The following is a 15,062-nucleotide window of genomic DNA, read 5'->3' on the forward strand; positions in this document are numbered from 1 at the left end:
AAGCATCTGTATAGGAGGTGGAGAGGGGGAACCCAGCTCTTGGGCATCAGCTGTTCCATTGTCGCTGTCCTTGTGCTTCGAACAGAGGACTCTTAAAGTAATTTTGGGGGGTTTATTAAATACCAAAGAACAAGAAAAGGGTGTTTTTATCAATGTAAAATTCTTCTCTATGCTGCCTCGTTTAGCCTGCATTGTGGAGCTGCCCTGGAGGTGCATATATATATAAAAATATATATATGTATATATATACACACACATACATATATATACATACGTACGCTTTAAAAGTATTTCCTGATATGAAAATTGTCTTTTATATTGTGGCAGATAAATGCGTTTATTTTTATAACACTGTCCCCAACATGTAGGAGATTTTAAGTCCAGACAATTATTGTAACAACTTAATGAGTAAAGTTTTTTAAAGCATGAGATATAATTTGAAGTCAGGCTGGGAATTAGACTCTTTAACCTAATTAAATAACAACATCTAATAAAACTAGGAGACCTAAAGCAAATGACTTTGACAGGAAGAGCTTTGGAGGGAATCAAGGACATAGGAGAGCAGTTGGCATCGTTCCTGATCCAGCAGCCTGTTGACAACAGAAAGTAAACCAAGGAAGAGTTCATGATTGACACATAAACTGTGTCCTGCAGGGAAGTGGTAACACGTGTAAGAATTGCAGCTGCTTATAAAGATATTAAAATATGTAGTTAAAAAATGATAAATATATAAATCAAACTGGACATCACCTGTTCCTCACAGCTTGCAGAAGATATTGGAAGTGAGATGTCCTTTATGGAATTTGGTTTCTTGCTGCAGTCACACCACCTCATAAAGTACTCATTGTTCAACTGTGGGATTTACACTCTCAAAACCAACATTCTTGTTGTAGATCTTGCTGTTTGTGTAGTCGTGCAGCTCCTTTGATACCTTCCAAGTGTGCTGTGTCAAATGCCTGCTTTCTGCTAGTATGATAGGAATGTGAAGCATACTCCTATTCCTAAATACCTCTGAAACAGTCAGCCGAGCTCAGGCCAAAGGAAGAAGTGGCTGCTTTGATTTCAAACGTCCACCTGTCAACTGGAGCGGTGAGAATAGTGCTGTGGGCTTTCTTACAGTCATATCTGAGTTGCTCTTCATTCAAGATGAGAAATCTAAAATGCTCGGGACATGTTTCTGTGCACTGATGCGTGGATATGGCTTTGTTAGTGATCTTGAACAAAGTGTTATTCCAGTCACTGGATTAGGTTGTAAATAACGTGCATCAGGCCCAAAATAAAGTAGGCTCACGTTGATGCTTGGCCTCATTTGTCCTGGAAAAGCAAAACTGTGTCGGAGAGGAGAAGTATAAAATTAGCAGTTAGCAAGACATGCTTAGTAGGTTGAGTATTCTATGGCTCCCAAGAGTATAGTCCTACTTTAGTGGAGATCTGAGAGGCAGCAGTGTCTATTGCAGTGACATCTGGAGATCAGCCCACTCGGACAGAAGGGATCATTTTTAGCCATTCTGTCCCTAACAATGCCTCGTCAGAAGTTGATTTCCCCCCACCCCATCCCTAATGCCCTTCTTATTAACAGAGGAGCTTCCAAAATTAGTTAGAGATGTCAAAGATCACCTCTAGATAATACAGAGCCTGTGACCTTGGAAGATGAAGGGGAGGAGCAGCTGAGGGCAGATGGCAAATGAATGTTACCCTGATACTGAATCTGTGCTTTTAACTCGGCTACAAGAGGCCCAGCCCTTAATTTTCCCTAATGTAGACCTATCTTCTACAATAAGTCTAATATTATCAGATGGGTAAATAGGGGAGGGAACAAACGTGTTTCCCTCCTGTGCATGTTTAAAACCACCATTATGATCATTAAGGTGGCTCCTAAAAATATTGATGACATTAGAAGCTTGCTTTGGGCTTTTGCGCATATGGTACTTCATTCAAAGCAGATGAGGCACAAAGCTGAGGGTTAATTTTGCATAAGATTTGTGAAGCTGTAGTGGTGTGGGTTGGAACCCTATTCTTTCAAGCTGATTGTTCTGATTCTGTAATGAAGAAAACTCGGTGTCCTACAGGAATCTGCTGTTTTAAACAAGGATGGGCTCTGTTGTGAAAAGGTGGAAGTACCGTCTCCTTTTGGAGTTGGTGGTACAGATACAAGCAATTATATTGGGCAACCTAGTCTAGTGGAAGGTATCCATGGCAGGTGCTCATGGCAGGGGGATTGGAACTAGATGATCTTTATGGTCCTTTCCAAACCATTCCATAACTGTTCTTCATTCATCTGATGATGTATCTGTCCCAGGGTACACTACAGAATTTCTGTGGTGCATTTAATGGTACAAGAACAATCTCAGCAGAAACCACAGAATATTTGAGATAATTATGTCCACGTAATGGGTACCACACAAGAGCCGCGTCGTGGATCGTGATGGACTTCATGTGGTACCTGCTGCAAGTGTGGAACAAAAGAGGGAAATTCTTCCCAATGGGAACAATCAGCCATTGGAATAATCTCTCCATGGAAGTGGTGGATTCCCCAACATTGGACACTTTTAAGGTTCAGGTGGACAGGGTGCTGGGCTGTCTAGAATAGGTCATGGCTTTGCCTTGAAAGGTTGGACCAGATGATCCTTGAGGTCCCTTCAAACCTGGGATTCTATGATTCTATGAGCCAAACGCAGTTGGAACTGCAGGAGTACCCTGAACAGAGAGCAGCAATGTTCATTTGAATGTGAAACTGTGGGGAAACCAAATACGGTCTATGCTTCAGTCCTTGTCTTGATCACATAAGTAGTTGTTGAAGATCAGCTTTTCAGATAGATATATCGAGGAATTCTGGACTTTGATGTTACAGAGGCTGGAATTTAAGAGTTGGTAAATTACAGGGAAAAAATTCACTGGACTTTTGTAGGACCAGCATCACCAGAAGTGCTGTGTGTCAGTGTGAAACGTAGATCTGATTGAGCAGTTCTGGGGGGGCTGAAAGTGAGCTGTTCCATGCAAAAACCAAAATACCTTCAGGTATTAGAAACTTGAATGTTTAAAAGCAGGAGCTTTAAGCAGTTCAGTTTAACACCTGAACTGTTAAAAAGGACAGTAAGGGAATTACTATTGCAGATAGAGAAGGTTAAGAGGAAGGTTGTGTTTTTAATACAATGCCACTAACAGAGCAGAAGTACGTTTCTGAATATAAAACACACCTAAAAATATCCGGAGAGAAGAAATGGATAAGGAGAAAATGATGTAATGGAAATCTTTGTTTTCCATGCTTCGTTAGACTATTATAATTCTTATGCTACTTACTAAATGGAGTACAGAAGGCATTTTGTTTCTTTGCTTATCTAAATATCTTGTGATTTCTTTTGGTTATGCACTTAACTCTTTAGGGGGTACTTCATCACTGAAGTGCTGTTTAAACGCAGCTTTCAAAGCAATGCCACTTGGAAACTAAAATCAAGAAGGACTCAATTGTGTAAGTAGGTCATAGACATTGAAAGTGAAGCGGGAGAAATAGATGGCTTATTTTTAAATGTCCTCCTGCAAAACTGGAGATTATCCTGTGGGAAATGTCTGGGTAACATGAAATGAGCCAGGAAAGCCAGCGCAGCGGCTGATTATTGGTGTTCGCCCTGTTTGAGACACCATTTGCTACTACTGTCGCCGAAGGATTTTCACCGTAGTTGGAAACAAAACTCAGTGGAAAGTTTGGTGATTTTATTTAATAATTTCTAAGGATATAAGCAAAATTAAACCTAAAGTATATATTTTAAGACACAGGAAGTGGGTTTAGATTTTAAAGCCCCAAACTCCTGGAAAGCATTCAGTACCCAGTTCAGGATTGTTTTACTCTTGTTCCTACTAAAGAAACCCCCGTGCAGCGCGGTGGCTTTATGCACTGCACTGCAAGGCACTTGTCAGCCTGAGAGAGCCTTTTCCTGGAATCCTGCAGCTGCAGGGAAAGCTCGTGTGCAGAAAACTGCAGCAGATGGCTCCTGAAAGTAGCAGCTGGTATATAAAATCCAAAGCCTGTGATAGATTTCTTCTTAAATCATGTGTGCTAGCGCAGGGCTATTCTCTGCTTTCTCCAGCCTCCCAAACACGGGCTTGCCTCTGTCTCCAATTCGTGTTTTAAATTATACCAGCTGGAATTTGCTGGCCATTTATAGAGGAAAAGGACCATTATTTCCCAGTGAATTTGGGGAAGTTCGATGTTACACCATCAGTCATTTGCCCATTCAAGTAGAAAAACAAATATGCTAAAAGTCTGACATCAGAAACGAAACTGGGCTTTTGTTTAGGTGCCTCTTTTCCTTGTGGAAAAAGCTTAGTTCAAGGTTCAGTGTTCACCTCCTTTCTTTAGTTGCGATTTAAGAGTATTTTTGAACTTTCGTTGCTCAAAAGGCCAGAGACATAACAGAGACTTTTGTTTTAACTGATGAAGAATAGTAACAAAAAATCAGTAAAACTATTGGTGAGAATAAAAAGTAAATAACCACAGCGAATTCTCACTGAGTATCAGGACATTAATATGCCAGGGAATACATTATGGCATGGGATTATGTTGGATGTCTAAATTCTTGTTGGCTTTAAATACTGCTGCCTTTCAAAGCATGTATTCAGTGTACACAGGCAGTGTCTATTGGGGGGGGGAATGACAGTTTTGTTTCACTTTTTATTTTAGTAGGACACATAAAAAACTTCTTTTTCCTGCCTCTGAGAGGCGCAGTTATGGTTGGCGTTCGTGTTTTCCACATATCGCATTCCTTCCTTGTAGTAGCCTGTAGCTGTCATGACCAAAAAGATAACTACAGATTTGAAGCCCAGGGCACAGTTTAAGTCTTTTTTGCCAGCCTGTGAACAAGCAAATGCAAGTACAGCTACTTCAGCAAGGCCAAGTGCAAGGTCCTGCACCTGGGTCGGGGCAATGCCAAGCACAAACACAGGCTGGGCAGAGACTGGATTGAGAGCAGCCCTGAGGAGAAGGACTTGGGGGTGTTGGTTGATGGGAAGCTCAGTATGAGCCAGAAATGTGGGTTTGTAGCCCAGGAAGAGAAACGCATCCTGGGTGCATCCTCTCCACTCTGCTCTGGGGACATCCCCCTTCAGCTCTGGGGCAACAGCACAAGAGGGACGTGGAGCTGCTGGAGCGAGGCCAGAGGAGGCCCGGAGCTGCTGCGAGGGCTGGAGCAGCTCTGCTCTGGAGCCAGGCTGAGAGAGCTGGGCTGGGGCAGCCTGGAGAAGAGAAGGCTCCTGAAGGGGAGACCTTAGAGCAGCTCCAGTGCCTAAAGGGGCTCCAGGAAAGCTGGAGAGGGGCTTTGGACAAGGAATGTAGGGACAGGACAAGGGGAATGGCTTTAACCTGCCAGAGGGGAGATTGAGATGACCTCTGAGGCAGAAGTTGTTCCCTGTGAGGGTGCTGAGGCGCTGGCACAGGGTGTCCAGGGAAGCTGTGGCTGCCCCATCCCTGGCAGTGTTCAAGGCCAGGTTGGACACAGGGGCTTGGAGCACGAGGGAGCTCTCCCAGGATCATGTCTGTGGGGGGAAGCTTCTGCAGGCTTTGGTCAGAGTTTGTGTACCTGCCACAACTGTAAATCTCATTTCAACTTGTTAGAACATTTACCAGAGCAAATCTGAGGGAAGATCTGAAATCACCACCCCAGTTTGCAGAAGATTATTTTTGCCTCTCTCTTCCCTTTAACTGTTCTCCAGTGTATTTTTCTCTGCAAGTGCAGATAAGCACATTCAGCTAGAATGCCAAATTGGATAAGTAAGTGGAAGCAAGTGTGTTGCAAGCAATGTAAGCCAGAGTGATTCACTTAAGATGTAATATTCAGGGGTTTTGATTGTTACCAAATAAAAGTATGTAGGCTTTTAGCAGTATAACACTTCATAATCCTAGTGTAAATCTTAAGTGTTGCCATGTTAATCTTTATGCATTTTTATTGCTAAAACATGGTAACCATGAAGTATGAGGTGACCACAGGCTTCATGGAGTCTTCATCATTGCCAGAGCATCTGGTCTCTAATACGTGGTGTAAGTGAAGTAAGACCATGCAGGAATACCTGGAAGGCTTTGTTGGGTTGGTGGAAATCAGTACAGGTTTCTTTTTTGGCTGGTTGGGATTTTTGGGATCACTGTTTCAAAACTAGGTTTGTGTGACAAGTTGATACAGTGTTCTCTTACAAACTAGGTAAAATTAAGGTTTATTAAGTAGCATCCTACAATTTTTTCTGGTTTAGCTTTTGGAGAGATCCCCTTGTGAACTGTTGAAATGGGGAGCAGAACAAAAGCAGTGGTACTAAGTCTGCTTGAAGAGTATATGTATCTTGGTGGTGTACTCTTCAGCCTTCCTTCAGGCATTACAGACTGTTAACTGAACTTCCAAGTAAATGTCTGCACATTCCACCAAGGAGGGCAGTTCTGCAGTGTTAACACAAGCTCACAGGTAACACCATCTCCAAAACCCACAGCTCAGGATTCATCCTCCCTTTTGACATAGAATCCCAGACTGGTTTGTGTTGGAAGGGACCTTAAAGCTCATCCAGCTCCAACCCATGCCACGGGCAGGGACACCTTCCACTAGAGCAGGTTGCTCCAAGCCCCTGTGTCCAACCTGGCCTTGAACACTGCCAGGGATGGGGCAGCCACAGCTTCTCTGGGCACCCTGTGCCAGTGCCTCAGCACCCTCACAGGGGAGAGTTTTTTCCTTCTTCTAATTCATAGCGTACAGAAAAAACTGGTAGAATTCTTTAGATTTGTCAGAGTTTCATTTTCCTGTCTTTATATGTATATAGGCTTTATACTCTCAAAGAGAGGGCCTTCTTAAACAGACAAAAATTAGTCTCAGTTCTCTCATTTAACTATTAACAATAATAATAATAAAAGTAATAATTGAGCAAACACAAAAGACTTCGAGGAAAACTATTCAATAGCTTGTGGCAATGCATTTAATTACCATGAAATTATCTCTTGTGTCTCTTCCATTTAAGATCTGCTCAGGCGTTTTCCTGTGGAGGTTTTGCAGCTTGTGCTGAACCTCTTGCAAAACTCTTATCTAATCTTTGCATGAGCGTTAGTTCCTGCATTGATCTAATGCCATCTCAAAGAGAATAGTCAAGAAAAATTAAAGGTGATAAGAGAAGTTCTCATTAGTATTCTGGGAGTAGAAATTGAGTCTGCTTTTTCCCCCCCGTAGACTTAAATGAAATGTAAAGGAGAATGTGTGCAGACAGGTTTCTGAAAGAAGGAAGATAAAATTCATTAATTCTATCAATTCATTACCTTTGCCATCCATAATAGGATACTGCTCAACCTAGTTAGACCACAAGATTATGGCCAGAGGCTTCCTGAAGCTTATAATCTCTTTGTATACCTTCTAGTATTTAAACACAGTAACAAATAGGTGTATATCATGTGCCTGCAGTGCTTCATGAAAATCCAGTGCAGCTATTTTTGATGAGAGGATATCAGGACTGATTTTGTGAACAGTGCTATTAGTTGCTTGTGGACACTGGAGGGGAATATTTTTTTCCATGTTTTCTTATTTCTTATGTTATTTCTTAGGTGGATAAAAGCATTTTTATCCCACTCCTCAGGTTGAGTAACAGTCAATGAGAAAGACCTAAAACTCCACATCACAGTACCAAGGAACTTCAGAAACAAGTGCCCTACATGCACAACATATCAGCAAGGGAGAGTCTCTGTTGACTGAAATGTGAGGTGGAAGGACTATGTGTAATTTACTCCACCTTTATGGAATATCTGTGTTTGTCCATCTCTTCTGGACTGGGATGGGCAAAAACCCACCCTTTTTTGTGCTTGTCACACTACCCAAGTTGCGCACTCAAGTAGCAACCGTCTGCTTGCAGCGTTGTGGTAAAAATATCTCACTCTTGTCTTGCAAAGAAGCTGAGAATTTTCACAATACTTATTTTTTCTCCCGAATTGTTGGAATTCATTGGGGTTTTAAACTTCTCATAGTCGAGTTCTGGTGCCTGTAGTTGCAGAGTCAAACTGGGAAAACATGACTGGAATCTGTGAACGCTCACAAGCCGGAGGGCAAGAGAAAAGCAACCCCGATCTTTGAATGTTTGGGTAATGTTGCTTATTTATTTATGGGTAAGTAGTTACTTGAGGCTAGCAGCCTTTTAAAACATGTTTGCATGAAACTGAAGATGTTCTTCAGCTGTTTAGTTTAACAAATGAAGTACTTCAGTACTGGGTTCTACAAGGCAATGAGCTGTGAAGAGAAATGAATACATCTGAATATCATATTCTATGATTCTATATTTGATCATGATAGTCTAGTAGCCTCAAATTAGTATAGTTTCTGCAAGGGGAAGTTTTACATGTGAAGATTGGAAAAATACTGTGATACCCTCAGTTCTTTTGGTGTCTGAATACCTCAAGGAATAGGTCAATAACACGAGATTTCATGTTGATGCAAAGTTGTTGAAATGGTTCAAAAAATTAAATGTGTAGTTAAATAACAGTTTAATTATATATAAATGAAGTAGCCAATGGATATTTGATTTGGGTGGATGTGAGGCAGGCTAGCTAATGCTACAACCTCCCTTCAGGTAGTTGGAGAGAGGGCGATTAGGTCCCTCCTGAGCCTTCTCTTCTCCAGACTAAACCCCCCAGGTCCCTCAGCCGTTCCTCATCACGCTTGTGCTCCTTCACCAGCTCCATTGCCCTTCTCTGGCCCCGCTCCAGACCTCAATGTGTCTCTTGTAGTGAGGGGCCCAGAACTGAACACAGGATTCGAGGTGCAGCCTCACCAGTGCCCTGTTCAGGGGGACAATCATTGCCCTGGCCCTGCTGGTCACACTATTGCTGATATATGCTCTAGGTCTTCTTGGTTGCCTGGGCACAAGCTGCTCATGCTAGGCGACCCCCAGGTCCTTTTCCATGAGCAGTTTCCAGCCACTGTTCCCCAAGCATGGAGCATTGCATGAGGTTGTGACCCAAGTGCAGGACCCGGCACTGAGCCTTGTTGTACCTCATACAATTGGTCTTGGCTTATTGATCCGTATCAATGATATGTACTGTGGATGCACAATATGCGTGGTCATATCATTGACAGTTCTGTCTAATTTAAACATGGTTGTTTATAGATGATTTCATAAATGAGATGTTTCATCCATTAGAGCAATGACTGTTACTTGGGTAACACACACAACTCTGCACTTAGGGGTCTTCATGGCTTTGAATGAAAATATGGAATCAAAACATCTTGGCTTCCTGGAAGATGCATCTCTCAGCTTGTATCATTTATAGACTTTGTATTTACCAGATAAAGAGTCTGTGGGTGGGGACGGGGGGCTCTTTTATTAACCTTTAATTAGATAAAACCTTGTACGTGTTACCAGAAAAGCTCAACTAGAACGCTGTTTCACATGAAAAGTTGGTTTGGTTGGTTGGTTTTTGTCTTTTTTATTGTAAGCATAATGAAGAAAATGATTAATTCTATGTATTTTGTGTATTACTACCATAGGAATACAGATTTACTGTTTCCATATGTGTATACAAATAGCAAACCAGATGATGGTGAAGGGCAATTATTTCTTCTCCCATCTCTCTCATCGGTATTGGTAGGAGTTGAATTGAGAGGAGTTAAAAGCCTCGTTGCTTTGTCATATTGAGTGCCTGGGTGAGTTCAAATCCAAGAAGCTTTCTCCTGATGTTGCAGCTATGTAATAATTAATATTTTCACTCTTGCACAGTTTATCACATTTTTCTTTCACATCTTTCAATAACACATTAATTTTTTACATCCACTTCAGAACTAGGAGGGTCTCTGTGTTTGTTGCTGGATCCAGCTGGCACATTGATGAGGGAATCCTGTGGTGCATGCTCGTGTGTTCCTGGGAGGATGCTGCCTGGAGAGGACCTCCAGCTGCTGAATCTGCTGCTGCACCTCCTTATCTTTTAAATTATGGATTTCATAGCAGTAGCAGTTTGAAATAGGTTTTCGTACAACTTGTCATCACTCCAAAACCCCATTTTGTGAAGTGTATTGCGTTCATGCCATATAATCTCCTCTTTGATCTCCACGTCAGTCATGTGGGATTTTGTGATACTTCAGGATTTTCTGCAGCTTCAGGATCTTAGGATCTCAATGGCAAGTGTATGATTTCATAAGATAGAGGATAACGTGAGGCATTAAAAGAGAAGTTGTACTTCTGGAGAGATATGTTACTGGTGAAAAACGCCTGTTGCTCAGAAGACAGGATTTGCAGAGTTAAGTTCTTCAGCACTTGTTCTGTTCTCTCTTATTGTGTCTTTTGGTTAGTAACTGTATAAATTACTTCAGATTACTTTCAGTGCTGAAAGTATTATGTAAAAGGTAGGATTTCTGCTTACATCGATGTTACTAAATAAAACAAGTTCAGGATTAAACTTTGACCCACCATAATCCATCTTGTTGAATACTTGGCATGCTCTGCGGCACAGCTGGGGGACGATGTGTGCCAACCATGGTCCAAATATGCTGGTTTGACCCAACCATCCTCTGCAGGAGGGATGGCCATTTGGCTTCCTCTGGGTCAGAGCACGCTCCTTGGCCTGTTTTATTTCCTACTGTAGATGGTAGCCATCTAGTTTCACTCTTGTTTCTTCTTTTTGTTTGGTAAAACACTATTTTAAGTCAGTGTTTAGTATGATTTTCACATACAACTCTTTTTACTTCCTGCTATTTTTATTTTCACGGTATGGATGGATATGCATGGACATTTGTCCATTTTATATGCACCTACAAAATAGAAGCTCTTGACCAAGGTGGTTCAAGAACACCGCATACGTTCACATGTCTTGAATGCAGATGCAACCTTCTGCTCAGCTTCCTGTGAAGGTTTTGATTATATTTAATACAACCTAGACAATATTGATGTATATAAGGAAGTTTTTTAATCAAGTTCATTGCAGTTGAAATGGATTTCTTGGAAAAGCTCAAGCTGTTTGTGGAGAACATGAACATAACTTGTGTTTTCTCTTCATGCACTGTAAATAGTGATTCCAAAGAACTAAACATAAGACTTATTTATTCTGAAGTTGTTTGGGCAGTGTTTCAGCCTTTATTGGCATTGATCTCCCTGTGACATGTACCTGCTTCTTTTGCTGCAGGTGAAAAATGACTATATGTTAGAAATAGCAGATCAAGTGGACCAGGAAATTGCTTTGAAACTAGGTTGCCTTGAAATCCGGTAAGCTGATCATTTCGTTCATTATTCAACATGTTTCTGACAGAATATACACATTAATTTTGAAACTGCTTAGAGTTGATCAATGTCTGACCAATGCAGTTGAATAAAACATCATAAGACTCCTTTAGCTACGAAGTAGGTTGAAGAAAAACTGAATAGACTGTATTGTAACCAATTTCTGATGATATATAAATTAGCATTAATTCTGAAGTTTTCATTAATTACATCTTGATGCTGCCTTTGGGGTGAATTCTTCATCTGAATAATTCAAAGACCCATACAGTGAAGTGTATTTAAAAGAATAAAAGTTCTATGGTGTTATTTAGCAAATAGTCTTGTCATTGTGCCTGTATAAATCCTACAGCTAAAGAATATAATTAAAGATAAATGCTGCTACCTTTCCTCTCTGCATTTACTCACGTTTTAGTGTGCTGTTTTCAAATGATTAAATCATAAAAGATGCTTTTTGGTGGTTTTGGTGTTCCTGTCAACTGTGTAGACAGCTGGAAAATAAAGACATATTTATCAGATGAAGAGATTGTTGAGCTAGTTCCCAGCACAGCTTCTGAAATGCATGTTTGGGGTTTTTGCTAATTTATGGAGAATTTCCAGCCTGAAACATTTGCTTTAGTTCTGCTGTTGTCTCACACAGGGAGACTAGGGACAGAAGAAGTAAAATTGATAAGAATTAATGACAAATGTACACTTGTTAGGGAGTAAATGTGTCCTTTGAAGAGTTCTTTCCAAACTAAAACACAATTTAGGCTTATGAAACTTTGAGGTATCACAGGAGAAGCTGCTGGCTGCTGGAAGTGGCCCCAGAGAAAACAAAATTTCTTGTAATGTAGCTGCAAACTCTTTATGCACTTACAATGTTGTTGGTGCCTTATTTCAAAACATGAGTATAATAATCCACGATTATTTGGTCGGCCAAATTCTCGTGCTGGAGCTCTTCAGGGTGTTTCCATGAGAGATTTCTCAGAGATGACTACTAAGAACTGGTCGATTTAGATTACGTATAAGTAAGAAATTTCATATGGTGTAAGGAAGTTAGATCTTAGGCAGAAGCTCTTCCCTGTGAGGGTGCTGAGGCGCTGGCACAGGGTGCCCAGAGAAGCTGTGGCTGCCCCATCCCTGGCAGTGTTCAAGGCCAGGTTGGACACAGGGGCTTGGAGCAACCTGCTCTAGTGGAAGGTGTCCTGCCCGTGGCAGGGGTTGGAACTGGATCAGCTTTAAGGTCCTTTCCAACCCAAACCATTCAATGATTCTATGAGTACTGGTCCACCTTCTCAGTGAAAACAGTGATCCAAGCCCTCTCCCAACAACAGCTACTTATTCTTGATATATCTATTACTTTTTAAATGTTAACATGTCTGGATTGACACTGGTTTCAGTATTCCCTGCTTCCTCTGGTTCTCCCTGTTACACGCACAGGCAGGAATGCTGATACAAAGGAGGGAGATATTGTTGGAGGTAGAAAGGAGCTGCTGAAGGCAGGTTAGACTTTTGGTAGCAGCCTAGTTAAGCTGGTTTAGAGTGCTTCTGTAAATGTAGAACTGCTCTAGTCATGTTTTGTACAATAAAAATCTGATCTGTTGAGGTAGGAGAATAATGTACTGATTATATTTGAATTAATTCTAACAAGGTTTTCTAATGGTAAGTCTCTTAAAGATTTGACTATGTTGATGTTGTAGTTTTAGGCTGGATTATCCAATAATGGTTGCTTTCAAATATTTTTCCTGACTTCAGGAGATCCTACGGAGAGATGAGAGGCAATGCATTAGAAAAGAAGTCCAACTATGAAGTGTTAGAGTAAGTATGATGTTCTAGCTTGAACTCTTTCTTCATCCAGACCATTAAATACAGTAGATAACAGAAATTTCCATTGTAACTTTTTATCCCATTGAGTTTGTTGAGATCTTCAAGTGCTTTAATATAAGAAAAGGATGATGAAGCCAATCAAGGTATAGAAGTAGGAAAAGCACCTTTACTTCTAGACCAGGGAAGCAGGGTTGGAGTTGTTCAAACTTGATCAAGCTTATTATGATTCTCTGCAATTTTGCTAAAGTTTATGGGTTCATCAAGTCTAATTCTGAGGTGATTTTGTTTCTAAATGTTTTCCTGTGCGTTCTTCAGTTGCAACTCATCTGTGGTAAAGTTTGAGTCCCTTGAAAACATTTGTGGTATTGGTTTTAATTCTCTTTGTGATCTATATGTGGATTTCCTGAATTGTGACCTTGCAATTAGCAAGTTTACTGTTTATGTATCACAAATTTTAAGAGCAAGAAGCATCCTTACACTGGAAGTATTTTGGTTACTGCTGTGGTTTAACCCCAGCCAGCACCTAAGCCCCCATACAGCCGCTCATGCACTCTCCCAGGTGGGATGGAGGAGAGAAGCAGAAGAGTAAAAGCAAGAAAACTCATGGGTTGAGATGAAGACAGTTTAATGGGTAAAGCAAAAGCCACACACACAAACAAAGCAAAGCAAGGAATTCATTCACCACTTCCCATGGTCAGGCAGGTGCTCAGCCAACCCCAGGACAGCAGGGCTCCATCACACATAACGGTGACTTGGGAAGACAAACACCATCACTCTGAACATCTCCTCCTTTCTTCTTCTTCCCCCAGCTTTATATCCTAAGCATGATGTCCTGTGGTATGGAATATCCCTTGGGTCAGTTGGCATCAGCTGTCCTGGCTGTGTGCCCTCCCAAATCCTTGTGCACTCCCTGCTTGCTGGCGGGGTGATGTGAGGAGCAGAAAAGGCCTTGACTCTGTGTAAGCACTGCTCAGCAATAACTAAAACATCCCTGTGTTATCAGCACTTTTTCCAGCACAAATCCAAAACATCACCCCATACCGGCTACTATGAAGAAAATTAACTCTACCCCAGCAACAATCAGCACGGTTACATAGTCATCTTGTACAGTAGATGGCTTTAGTCCAAACAATCTAAAGGACAAGGTCCTTTAGACACTTCAGGGCTTGAAAACTGATATTATTTGTATTAATTTAGAGGAACAAATTTCATACAAACACCAAGGATCTCTTCAGTACTGATGATCTTTGTGAAAAGATACTGCACAGTTTAACATAAACTAAGGTTAAAAGGTTAATGTAGCAGCAACGTCTCTATTTTTCATTTTATGTTTAACAAAACACATGTGCTAACTCTTAGAGTTGTGAAATCAGAGAATTCGGAGCTGGAAGGATGAGATTTTTCACTACTGTGAATAAAATCACAAGGATTTTTGAGGAAAATTAGGATTTTAAGAGGTAAAGATACCTTTCATGAATTGTCTGTTCATTTATATAGCTCCTGCTATTTATATAGTGCTCCTCTATCTGTGCAGAATTTTTAAAGCTTTGGTTTTGTTTGAATTAAAGGGGTTTTTAAGGATTTTAGTTTTCTGTCAGTAGTAAAAATACCCTGGTTGAGGAAATGCAGGAAGCAAAATGAGAAAGGACTTACAAAGATGAACGGGAAGAGCAGACAGACAAGGCTGAAAGGTGATGTAAAAGAGATTTGAACGTCCTGTGAGTTGCATTTTACTTCTGGTCCAGTAAGAACTTGAGAAAGGTATTTTTATGTCACGTATTTGGCCACTCAGAAGCTACAAACATTAGTACTTAGGTTAACAACTTTGGGAAAACTGAGACAGAGGAATCCCTGCCCATGGCAGGGGGTTGGAACTGGGTGATCTTTAAGGTTCCTTCCAACCCAAACCATTCTCTGATTCTATAACAGATGCCACCAAGTATTAATTAATAATTATAACAGGTGAGAGCTCCTGGAGGGCTCAACATGGAGCTGCTTCCAATTGAACAGTGACTTGCTTCTTTCCAACTCTTTTCCAT

General features: G+C 41.0%; 1 protein-coding gene across 19 annotated transcripts in view; it reads left to right on the forward strand.

The window, feature by feature from the left end:
* The window catches only part of PTK2 (protein tyrosine kinase 2), a 158,604-nt gene that overhangs the window by 66,606 nt on the left and 76,936 nt on the right, over positions 1 to 15,062 (forward strand). For 18 of the 19 annotated variants that reach the window (XR_003994032.1, XM_030503294.1, XM_030503569.1 and 15 more), the window contains 2 exons: positions 11,123 to 11,202; positions 12,952 to 13,014. Coding sequence is in view for 18 of the 19 variants with exons in the window: in XM_030503294.1 (XP_030359154.1) it covers positions 11,123 to 11,202; positions 12,952 to 13,014 (143 nt within the window). In the remaining variant the exon portion in view is untranslated. The remainder of the gene's footprint in view (positions 1 to 11,122; positions 11,203 to 12,951; positions 13,015 to 15,062) is intronic. The other variant, XM_030503384.1, reaches the window with a different exon arrangement.

The sequence above is a fragment of the Strigops habroptila genome, chromosome 1 (genome assembly GCF_004027225.2).
Source record: "Strigops habroptila isolate Jane chromosome 1, bStrHab1.2.pri, whole genome shotgun sequence".
Classification (NCBI taxonomy): Eukaryota; Metazoa; Chordata; class Aves; order Psittaciformes; family Psittacidae; genus Strigops; species Strigops habroptila.